Source organism: Acyrthosiphon pisum, chromosome X, assembly GCF_005508785.2.
Source record: "Acyrthosiphon pisum isolate AL4f chromosome X, pea_aphid_22Mar2018_4r6ur, whole genome shotgun sequence".
Classification (NCBI taxonomy): Eukaryota; Metazoa; Arthropoda; class Insecta; order Hemiptera; family Aphididae; genus Acyrthosiphon; species Acyrthosiphon pisum.
In genome coordinates, this window is record NC_042493.1 from 97,380,520 (window position 1) to 97,392,636 (window position 12,117).

The 12,117-nt window shown below is 28.3% G+C and overlaps 1 protein-coding gene across 1 annotated transcript in view; it reads right to left on the bottom strand.

Moving 5' to 3' along the window:
- Window positions 1-6,184, bottom strand: part of LOC100163544 (beta-hexosaminidase subunit beta) — a 6,589-nt gene extending 405 nt beyond the window's left edge. Inside the window, exons 1-7 of the mRNA XM_016809626.2 lie at window positions 5,833-6,184; window positions 5,431-5,626; window positions 5,237-5,352; window positions 4,948-5,153; window positions 4,676-4,788; window positions 3,800-3,995; window positions 2,073-2,292 (exon numbers count right to left, since the gene is read on the bottom strand). Of these exons, the coding sequence (XP_016665115.2) occupies window positions 2,073-2,292; window positions 3,800-3,995; window positions 4,676-4,788; window positions 4,948-5,153; window positions 5,237-5,352; window positions 5,431-5,626; window positions 5,833-6,024 (1,239 nt within the window). The 5' untranslated portion in view covers window positions 6,025-6,184. The remainder of the gene's footprint in view (window positions 1-2,072; window positions 2,293-3,799; window positions 3,996-4,675; window positions 4,789-4,947; window positions 5,154-5,236; window positions 5,353-5,430; window positions 5,627-5,832) is intronic.
- Between the last annotated feature and the right edge of the window lie 5,933 nt (window positions 6,185-12,117).

Sequence of the window (12,117 nt, forward strand, 5' to 3'; positions counted from 1 at the left end):
GATGCTTGGATCATAAGAGGCTCTGTGTTTTTTTTTAAGGAGGTGGTGGGTGGGTAACGGACAATCGACAGTGGGTGATGATTAGGGTTAGGATGTTTACGATTTTGCATATTTTTTTTAGGTTGTCCAATAGCATCCATTCTTATACAGAAATATGTTTCATGATATCTATATTCAAAATATCAAAATTTTATTTTGCATATAATTGCATATTTTACCATTTTTTTAAAAAAAGTGCATAATATGTGTTTTTTCTGTTTTTAAGCGCATATTTGACGGTTTTCGATGCAAAATGCTGAAAAACACCGTAACTCTATATATTTTACAGAATCTTATATAAGTTTGATTATCAGCTGTATTTCACATATTATCACTTATTTATTGTTGAGAATTCAATATGGTTATAGCTATACGGAGTAAAGCTAGGTAGGTAGGTACCTACTTAAATAGAATTTTCGATGAGCCTCGTCAATTGTCACAGTCAAAACTTATCTTAAAACTGCGAGCCATTACAATTTTATCAGATATTTTAATAGAACGTTTAATAATTTATAGTTAGTTTCCGTCTTGTCTACGATCGATGTAGAGTACCGTGTATTGCACGTTTCGTATTTATTTAATTTATTGTTGATTTATTAAATCACCCAGTTATACCTTAAGTTAAAAGGTCTTGTTCTAATCGACTAAAAGGTTTTGTAAAAGAATTTGGAGAGCTTCACGTTTTAACTACCGATGGTTCAATCCTTTATTGCAAATTATGCGAAGTTAAAGTCGGTAGTGAACGTCGGTTTACTGTTGAACAGCATATGAACACCGCTAAACATATTCGATTAAGGGCCAGTTGTACCATCTCTGATTAAAGTTAACCGGAGTTTAATCGGCCAAGTTTGCGCGGTTAAATATCTGTTATCAGCTGATTAAGCTCAATCGAAATTTAACTGTAGACGGTACAACTGGCCCTAAGTAAACAAAAAGAAAAAAATGATAAACAACAATTAATATCAAACACAAAAATTTTCAATTTGTCTATAATAATAAATGTTTATTGCATTTTTTGTCCAAAAATTTCTTTAATTTTTTAATGCATATTTTTCAAATTGTTCATGCATATTTAGATGATTTTTAGTGCATAAGTGCATACATATTCATACATTTTTTAATGCATAAATATCCTAACCCTAGTGATGATATTTTGTATTAACTATAATCTATAGTACCTATACATATTGTAGTAATAACTACGCGGCAGTTGTTATTACAGTGAATGGCTTTATCGGGTAATATTGACAGTGAACGTTGAGTGAAATATTAGACTAGTCTCTTAACAATTTTAAGTTCATCAAGTCACAGCCATTATGATTTATTGACGTCATGCGCGTGTGGCATGTTTGACGATTTCGAACGAAACATTATAGATATAATAACCTAACTTCTTTGTATAATATATATACCGGGTAATTATTTTATAATTGAACACCCATTATTTCAAAAATTATAAATTTAAAAAAAAAATTTTTATTTTATTTTTAGTCAACATTTTTAAAAAAATATATAGTTTTTAATATTTTTGAAGTATTATTACTTTTTTGAAAGACAACACAGTTTTAATTTCTTATTTCAAAGCAGAATATTTTTCGATACATAAAAATATAATACAAAGTTATAACTATTTACAGTTTTGATGAGCAGAGTGGAGGGGTACGCCGGGAACCCCTCAAAATATTGGTCCCCTACTCCGCACCACTAAACTTTAAATTCTTACTTATAACTCATAAACTATTCATCTTTAAAACGATTGTTATATGTATCAAAATACTAAGAAAAATATTCTGCTTTCAAAGATCAAAAGAAAACTGTGTTGTGATTCAAAAAACTAAAAAAACTCAAAAAAATGATGAGGATAAAAATATAGCTTTTTAATAACCACGTTATTTTGTAACGTCTTTAAAACTTGTGAAAAATATATTTTCAAAAAAATTAATACTTTTTGAATAATGAGTTTCCTACTCTAAATGAATCACCCAATATATAATATTATAAAAAATATTATATATAATATTATAAATACTTGCCTTCGACAAGATCGAATAATCATAATAGTCCTTCCACACATGAACCACGGCGTTGGGATCGAGGTGGATATTGTCGTCAAATATTTCTTCCCACACGATGGGCACGGTTTTCAAACTTCGCGTTATGTTGAAAATGTTTGCGAAGTAGTAGTCTTTTAATTCGACGACGTTCTTTATGTTATTGCGATGCATAAAGTTTTGTACCTTTTTGTTCGTGAACCTGCAGTCGACGAAAACCAATTTATTATATTTAATATATAAACCTAACACTGGCATATTAGGTATAAGAAATTTGGCACAGAATTGTTGGGAAATGGCTGAAACAGATTGGATTTAAGTCCACCTGTTGTATACCTGCAGGGTTTACGGTAATGTTCATAATTTCCAAATTAAAATGTACTGTAGATAAAAACTAACGTAACCTAACCCAAGATTTATGATGAATTTTAATAGTGCATAACATTATGTTTAAAAACGTGGCTTAACATTGTTTTCCAAAATATTATGAATCGGGATTATACAACGGTTAAGTATAGTGATTGCTTTTTGGTAATTAGTAAGAACATTGAAAATAGTATTATCATTGTCTAATGATATAATAGATATCCAATAATGGTCTAAAAATATAAACGTGTGTACAACCAATCAGGTATGATGGTAGGTTAACACCGTGTTATTATATTTATATTTGCATTGACACATTACTTAAATTTGGTGAGTCCATTTATTGAGTCCATTTATCGAGTCAACGATTTATATTCTGATCATGTGTGTTCCGTCGCCCTACGATGCGTCATACCTATGCGGAATATACGATAAGCTGTTTTGTTTTTTGTCGGAATCGCCGATTTTATGTATGAAAGTTCAAAAACCAAATTATAAATGTAAAATTTAATATAAAAATTATATTATTTGTGTTTATTTTTATACAATTATACCTATTGGCTATTACTATAAACTATTTTAAATATTAAATTATAATAATTATAATGTAGTCAATCTGGAAATATCAAATATATTATTCATTATATGTATTATAATAACATTTCATTTGTCAAATTTTAAATGTGGAATTACAGATATTAACGATCGAAGCAAACGGTCAACTTTTCAATATCGGAAGGATGTGCAGTTCTACGATTTCTTTAGCCCCACACAACATTTGGGAAATAATAATATTTTGTGAATATTTTGAAGTGATTGAATAATAAATATTTGACTGATAATATTGTATAAATATTATCTTCTCGCGATTACATAAAATTGTACTATAATATTATTGCATAAAAATGTTGACTTAATATTTTATAAAGTTTTCAAATTCAATATGAACTTCTAGGCCATAGAATATAACTAAAATATTATGTCCTAATTATTTATGCAATTTTTTTAAATATTTTAACGACTATAATATTATTATTGTCTTGAAAATAAACCATAATTAGAAAATATTAAAATGCTGTGTGGGGCGCGAGCTCTGTTGTAAAAGTACATAATATACTGCTTACACACCAAACGACATATAAAATGCAGGGAACAACAATTATTATTAGATTATAAAATTCAAATATTTCGTAATTGAATAAATATCATATTCATTTGAACACCTCTCCTCCCTTCCTTCTTTAATCCCGAGCCTGACTTGAATGCGGGACCTGGTACGGGGATCCGTTGAAATATTATATTGTAAATTGTAATAATGCATAAAAACAATAAATTGTCATTACCAACACGAATTATCTACTTCGTCGCCACCGAGGTGTAAATAATTGTCTTGGAATAATTCGCTGACTTCAGAAAATAGCGTCCTGATAAAATTGTAGTTTTCCTCGACCGTCGGGTCGATAGGCCCAAATTGATTTGGATCCGAACACTCAGTTAGTAGTCCCGGAATACCACCGAGTCCCCAAGATAACGAATGTCCTGAATATAAAAAAAGACCATACAATATATGAGTTGTTAATAATAACACTTCTATTCGGTGTTCTTATAATATATGAGTACCGGGGCTTGCATTTGAAAAAAAAATTCTGTTTTATGTTATTTACAATACATATACAATATACATATACACAATACAATATATGTTAAAACGTTACACAATTTTTGCGAGTATCGCTATAGAAAATAATGTTAATACCTATTAAATTTAAAAATAATAATTAATGCTGGTAGGCAATGGCCCGGATACGGAATATAATAATATAATCAGTTCTTAGATTGTTTGCATGAAATAAATTTAGTGTTTATACGAAACCAATATTGACTTTTTAAATAAATAGATTTTAAAATATTTCGTTTTGCGTTATTTTTCGTTTAATGATATATTTTATAAATTATGTTATCCGTTATGTTTTGTTTAATGATTAAATATAATATATTTTGTTAATCGGTATGCTTTGTTTTGCGATATTTAATCATTTTTGATTATTGCTTTCCATTATAATTACTTTTATAAATTTCATTCGTTTTTGTCAAATATAACGTTAATATAACGTTTGCAAGCCCTGATAGGTACTAGTATTGAAATAATAAAACGTATGACGTACAATACGCATTACAGATTGTCTTTTTATTACTTGTTCTGTGGTGTCCGTACTTACCTGGGGTGTCGAATTCTGGAATAACACGAATACCTCGAAGTTTTGCGTGTTCGATCACACGTTTGACATCATCTTTCGTATAAATGGCCGATTTCCCGAAAGCTCCTCTTTCACTGTACATAACAATAATATGTAAATATAAAAATGACGTCCAATAAGGACAGCGCCAACTGTCATCGATATATTTTTTTAATTGTTTAAAAAAGAAAAAATTATCATAGGTAAATTATTATATTATATAAGTACAACACAAATTAGTTAAAATGTCAGACCTCAGGTTCGGAAAAGCGCTGCTCTGATACGGGAAGCTCTGGTCGTCTACTATGTGCCAGTGAAACACGTTCATTTTCGAATACGACATGGCGTCTAGAGTTTTCGTGATCGATTCGATAGGGAAATAATGACGAGACGTATCTAATAGAAATCCACGATGCCTGAATTTCGGATAGTCCACTATTGACGTGCGCCGAATCACAAACTGTATATATTATATATTATGATTAAATTTTACATCATAAATTCGCGAAGTTTGCGTGAGCGTTAAAATGTTTAAAATATTACCGTCGAACCGTCCGTTCCCAAATAAATCAACTGAGAAAATGTTTCTAGACCTCTGAGGATGCCCCAAATAGACGATGCAAGTAAAAGTCCACTGGAATTGTTTATTTTGATTTCATCTGTACAAAAAAATAATTCAAAATTGTATTAATATGTATAGTAAGAGAGGTATTAAGAAAATATAAAAAGTACTCTACATTTTTCGTCCATATTTAACGAAGGATAATTTTCACAGGGATTTGTCATCTGCACATTGAGCACTTCCATCTTGCCAATGATTAAGTCCGTAGATAAACTAGTGTTTTGTTTAAATGCTTTCGTAGCTTTTAAAAACAGCATAGAATTATACCGTTTAAATGCATCTTGAAGGTCGTCACAACTATAACCTGTAATCTAAAGGAGAAATTGTTCTAACTGATGATGTTCAATTTAATACCGTATACTTCCAAGCAATTATTATTAAAATATTATAATATGCAAGATAGTATTATAGGTACCTACGTAACATTATTTAAAATATAATTTTTATTATAAAAAATTGGTTAAAAAAATCAAAATCGTATACATGTTTTAGTTATATTTTATGTGTTTGGTCTTACATTGAAATGAAAATTTTCTGGTTCAAATGTCAAGTATTCATCGTAGATGTGTTGCAGCACAGGTTTCGGCCACACTTGTCCATTGGTCATTTTTACAGTTGGTCCCACATTTTGGTTGAATGATTGTGGTACGGAGAATAGGAGAATAGAACAAACAACGAATGAATTAGTAATTAAATTATTATAATGCATATTGTCTGATTGCAAATCACAATATACTATTATAAGTGTGTCATGTGACAACGCTCGCAGTGAATTGAATATTAGAATTTACAATTTAGTGTATTAGGTACAGTATGTATATAACGGTCATAATACTTATAGTAAGTTAATATAATAAACGTCCACCGGCTACTGAGGCTATTGAGTCAATGCGCCACCTAAACTCGACAACAATAAAGATAAACTAATAATAATATGTTTATGTATAATATGTATACTCTCACAGATTACATAAAAATGTTTATATTTTTATGCTAGTGATATACTGGGTTAGATATTGACCCAAACTATGATAAATTATGATAAAATCGACTTACGAAGCGACTATAAAAAACAGCTGTAAGAAATATTATACTACCATATTATCGGAGCTATGCACTATGTAATTAATAATTATATACTATTTTATATCTATATCACAGAATATGTGGAGCTCTATACCGAAGTGTACCTAACCGTATTACCATACGTGTATAAATACGGTTCATTAATATAGTTACCCATGCTTGGACTTTGAGAGCTACAGATTATTGTTTGGCTAGTCGTTTCAATGTGTTACCAGGTCCGTAGGTCACCTTATCAATAGTCAATGGGTATAATTGGCAGAAAACCGACAGCTACCAGAATAATAAACACAATAATTATTCACTGAAAAATATTTTATGTTCTAATGTTCTGTGGTTTTATTGTACCTACCTATTAGGTACCTAACCAGTTTATCGTGATGTATACTATACAACCTAATAACAACTTACTATACACTTACTGTGCATTTAATGCACTAAAAACTGACGAAAAATGCATGAAAATATACTCTTATTTTTCTTTTAAATAGGTATTGTACCTATTGTCTAATTAATTTATCAAAAACTGTCAAAAAAGCACTAAAAATTAAATTAAAATGTTTTATTTTTAAATAATAAACCGTAATATGAATATAGACTTTTTAGTTTTAATTTTACAAATTTATATGAATCTCGGAATAGTCTTGATGTTTGTTGTTAATATTACTTAAAAATATTTAAATATAATAGGTACCTATAATTTTCAATTAAAACCACCCACACAGGATTTGAGAAATTATAATATTTTAAAGTGCTTGAATAATGAATATTTGACTAATGATATTTTATAAATATTTTCTTCTCATTATAACAAAATATTGTAGTATATAATATGATTGCATATAAAAATGTTGACTTATCCATAAAAATGTTTTTTTGAAAATATATGATTAAAATGTTTTGTAAATGTTTTTTGAACTTCTTGACCAAAAAATATAACTTAAATATTTCCTAATTATTTACGCAACTTTTTAAAATATTTCGACAACTATATTATTTTCCTGTGAATATTTTTACTATAGTTAGGAAGTATTAATTATTGTATGCTCACATAATATGGACACACAGATGTAAACGATACGAGTGGGCGGTATTGGCTCTTCACTATAATATATAATACACCATAATATTGCCTATGTGTATCATAGTTTCTGATCAGATTTCCATAAACCTACGGTACCTACAATACTTATGCAATAATTAATAGCAATACGAAATTCAAAAATAATTCCGGAAATGAGTATGAAACCAAATTACGTTTGAGGTTCTTTCACCGGCCAATAAAATACGTTTTATCGAACATTTAAATACCTTACGGTTAATTTATATTTTATAGTTTTTATATAGGTACCTACCTCATATTGTCATTAACAAATTTTAATCTCCGTTGAGATAACCAATAAATTGCATAGAAATTCCACTATTTTCACATAATACAATTTCCAGCTTACCGTGTATGTATAAAGGAACTAATCCTGGAAATCAACCTGCTGAGCATTCAACTGACCCATTCAATAAATATTTGTGTCACTAAAAAAATAGTTTTCCACGTAGAGAAAACGATTTTTAATTTTGAAAAAAAACAAAACAATTGAAACCAACATAATTCAATTTAATTGTTGAAACATTGTTTGATTTTGATTGATTCCAAGGTTTGTCTGCGTATAACGTAAGCTGCCCTGCGTTAAAAAACTTTCCTGTTATTCCCACTAAAAATAATTACCACGTGTAAACCATAGGATAATATTACAATATTATTCATATTATTCATGACCAAACTTTGATAATAAAATTAATGTAATTTCACCATAATGTAACACTACTCTTTTTTTTGTTAAGTTGTATAATATTATCTACAATGCCTTATCGTTATTATATTATTATATTTAAGGTATAGAGTATTGATTAGGTTAGGTTAGGGTCACTGTAATGGGTATCATTGTATACGAAAAAGTTTCTGATCGAAGACTGTCAATCAGCCTATATTACTAAGCATATATTTTATGATCTTACCTATAATTGCTATAAAAGTATTTTATTTTATTATTAAAATAATTAATTAATTTTTACCAAGAACATTACATTTAAAAATGTCGTCGTGTGCTTAAAATTTAATAATATACTTTAAATGTTTCAAGTAGGTACCCACGAATAATATATTTTAAAGTGCAACACATTAACTATATTATTTGTTATTCTTCGATAACTTCGTCCAAATTTTAATATAAAAATTGTCACCTAGTATAATAGGGATTACTTGACTAAATATTAATATGTCTATATTATATTCATTGATGTAAAACCACCATAGTATGTACAATAAAGCTTATAATAATCAATCGAAACTATATACTGTCATTTAACTTTCAATTTTTACGTAAGTATGTAGATTTTTAAGAAAAACATCTACACTAAAAAAATGGTGGTTTTCGTTTGAAAATTAAAAAAAAAAAAGTTCGTAGGATGATATTTAAAGTATAGGTACTCGTATAATATTATACTATACGTCACAGATCTAAGTAATAATTGAAGATATTATGCAAGTCTTTATGATATTGCTGTAAATTCCAAGGAATACGAATTTATTTGAACAAGTGCTTCATTGATCATTTTATGAAATGGAGTCGATCATAATATGGTCACCCTGTACACTTGTACAGAATTTGGTGGCATAAGTAATTTGCTTGGAGTGTAGCTTGCATGTATATAACCTACCAACCCATATAATAATCACGTGATCTTTTAAATCTTATTTCCTCTCCGTATTCAGTTGCAACGCACCGCGTTGCAAATAGAGATCTGTTCAAGATAATTAAAATTGTAAAAAAAAAAAAAAACGGTTTCTCTGATACGTAGCTGGGTTTATGTGGAACTCGACAAATATCATATACACTCGCATACTTCCCCTAAAGGGCAGATTTTCTTTTTCGTATTATTACATATTATAGTAAGGTGACGCCGATCTCGTTTCCGATAAAGTCGTAGCGAAGGCCTCGAGCGTGCCAGTGATCATGTTATAACATAATTAGTGTTTGAAGTATGAGAAATATTTGAAATGTTTTGTGAAATATTTTTAAAGGAAAAAACGTGGATATGAGCGTGCTCGGTGGATCACTCTGTATAGTAGATAATATTATAACTAGTGTTTGAAAATTTCATGAAATTTAAAAAAATGAAATATTTCGTGAAATATTTTAATTATCATTATTTTTGTAGTTTTGTCTTGTAAAATATTAAATAATTAATCTAAATAAATTAAATACCTCATTAGTCATTAACACACATTTTTTTCTTAGTTTTAATGTATAATAATATTATATTATATTTTTTTGCTGTACCTATTATTTGACGTAAAAATGTAAAATAAATAAGGAATAGATAGGTATATTGTATATGTACCATGTACGTGGTAACTTATATAGTTATATGTTAAAAATCAGATCAGAGTTTTCTTGATCGAGAATCATTATGCCATGTATTTGTATAATTGTATATAAAAAAAACATAATAAAAATATAAATATAAAAATAGAATATAAATTTAAAAAAAAACGCTTGGGTATAACGTTTATTATATATGTTATGTTATGAAGATCATTGTTTCTTATTAATGTTAACATGTATTATAATTATATAAAATAAAAAAAAACATAATAAATATTAAAAAAAAAACAGTAAAAGGAAACCAGTATTTAGGTATATATTATAAAAATCATAGTTTTCTTGCTAACGATTCACATGAAATAATATAAATTATAATTATAATTTATATATATAGTCCAGTCAAATTAGACAAAAAACTTACAAAGATTGGAACTAATTCCTCGAAAGCTGAATTTTGGTACACTTTCAGTTCATAGCTTACTGATTGACATACTAAAAGTCCCCAGACATACCCCTTGTGCATAGCTCTCCATCCCTTAAAAAGGGGGTGCGTACCCTCTTTTCAATTTTACACTATAACTTGTTTAATTTTAGACTTACGGCTAAAAAGTATAGAACAAAAATTAAAGGCCGTAAAATTTTCCATAGAAATATGTCATTTTGTATACTTAAATGATAACGGAATAGCGGTAAGTAAAAATTTTTTGAAAATAATGTAATTTTTAAAAAAATTTTTTTTAGTTTTTTTAGTTTTTAGCAAAAACTTCTATTTGTACGTCAAAATAACCTATACAAAAATTGAAGACCTAATAATTTTACATAAGATTCTGATTTTTATTTTTTTTTATATACATTACCGTAGTCTCAACATTTTTTTGATATTTGTGGCGGTGTGCTATTGTTATTTGCGATACTGGAATATTTAATCCAGTCAAATTAGGAAAAAGATTGGAACTAATTCCTCAATAGCTGAGTTATGGTACATAATCAGTACATAGCAGGCTGATTGACATACTAAAAGTCCCCAGACATACCCCTTGTGCATAGCTCTCCATCCCTTAAAAAGGGGGTGCGTACCCTCTTTTCAACTTTACACTATAACTTGTTTAATTTTAGACTTACGGCTAAAAAGTATAGAACAAAAACTAAAGACCGTAAAATTTTCCATAGAAATATGTCATTTTGTATACTTAAATGATAACAGAATAGCGGTAAGTAAAAATTTTTTGAAAAAAATGTAATTTTTAAAAAAATTTTTTTTAGTTTTTTTAGTTTTTAGCAAAAACTTCTATTTGTACGTCAAAATAACCTATACAAAAATTGAAGACCTAATAATTTTACATAAGATTCTGATTTTTATTTTTTTTTATATACATTACCGTACAAATTTATTGTTCATGGGTTAATAGTGACAAAGTCTCGAGGTTATAATATAATTATACAATTTAAATTTTTTTTCTTTCAAATATTTAACATTACCTAAATAATATTATACTACATGTCTACATAATATTATGCAATGCATTCATTTTTCACATTTTCTATAAAAAATATGTATCGTAGTATTGGCTCTTTGTTGTTGGCAACTGTAACAAAACAAATATATACACATTAAAATAAAATAATGTGTAATTTTACATTTAAAAAATTATACCTATTCATTCAATGGTGTTAATTTCTGTTTTTTCGTGGATGTAGAATGACTATCTTCCTCATCTTCAAGTGTCTCTTCGAATATTACTTCATCTTCATCAATGATCAACGAAGAATTTAAACATGTTGAACCTTGACAGTGTTTGCAAATTACTGAACACTTCATACCAGACTTTCTACAACCACAGTTCTGTTCGCACATTTTCGTACAGGCACAACTGATAACTGTCAGCAAAGATTCTGGTGCTGGATGTTTTTTGGTGAAAATCGGTCTTATTGTATTTCCATATTTTTCCCACCCCCAATCCATTGGATTTAATACATTGCCACGCCAAAGTTGCACTTGCAATCGTGTTTCTAAAACCTGGAAGAGGAAAAACAGAGACCAGGTTTTACTCGATACAAACTCTAAAAGAAAAATTTCAAAATATAATTCCGCATTTTATGTTTATACATGCATTAAGTGGATGCGATACCACGTCATCAATATTTCAACAAGGAAAACTGAAATACGTCAAAACATTTCAGAAGCATTCAGAACTTCAAGATTCATTATTAATTTTTAATAATGAGTCATCTTCAGCTGATGATATTTTGAGTGTTGGACAAGAATTCCTTTTGAAACTATTTAATGCACCAAAATTCATTACATCGTTGAACCAGTATAGATATTATGTCTTCAA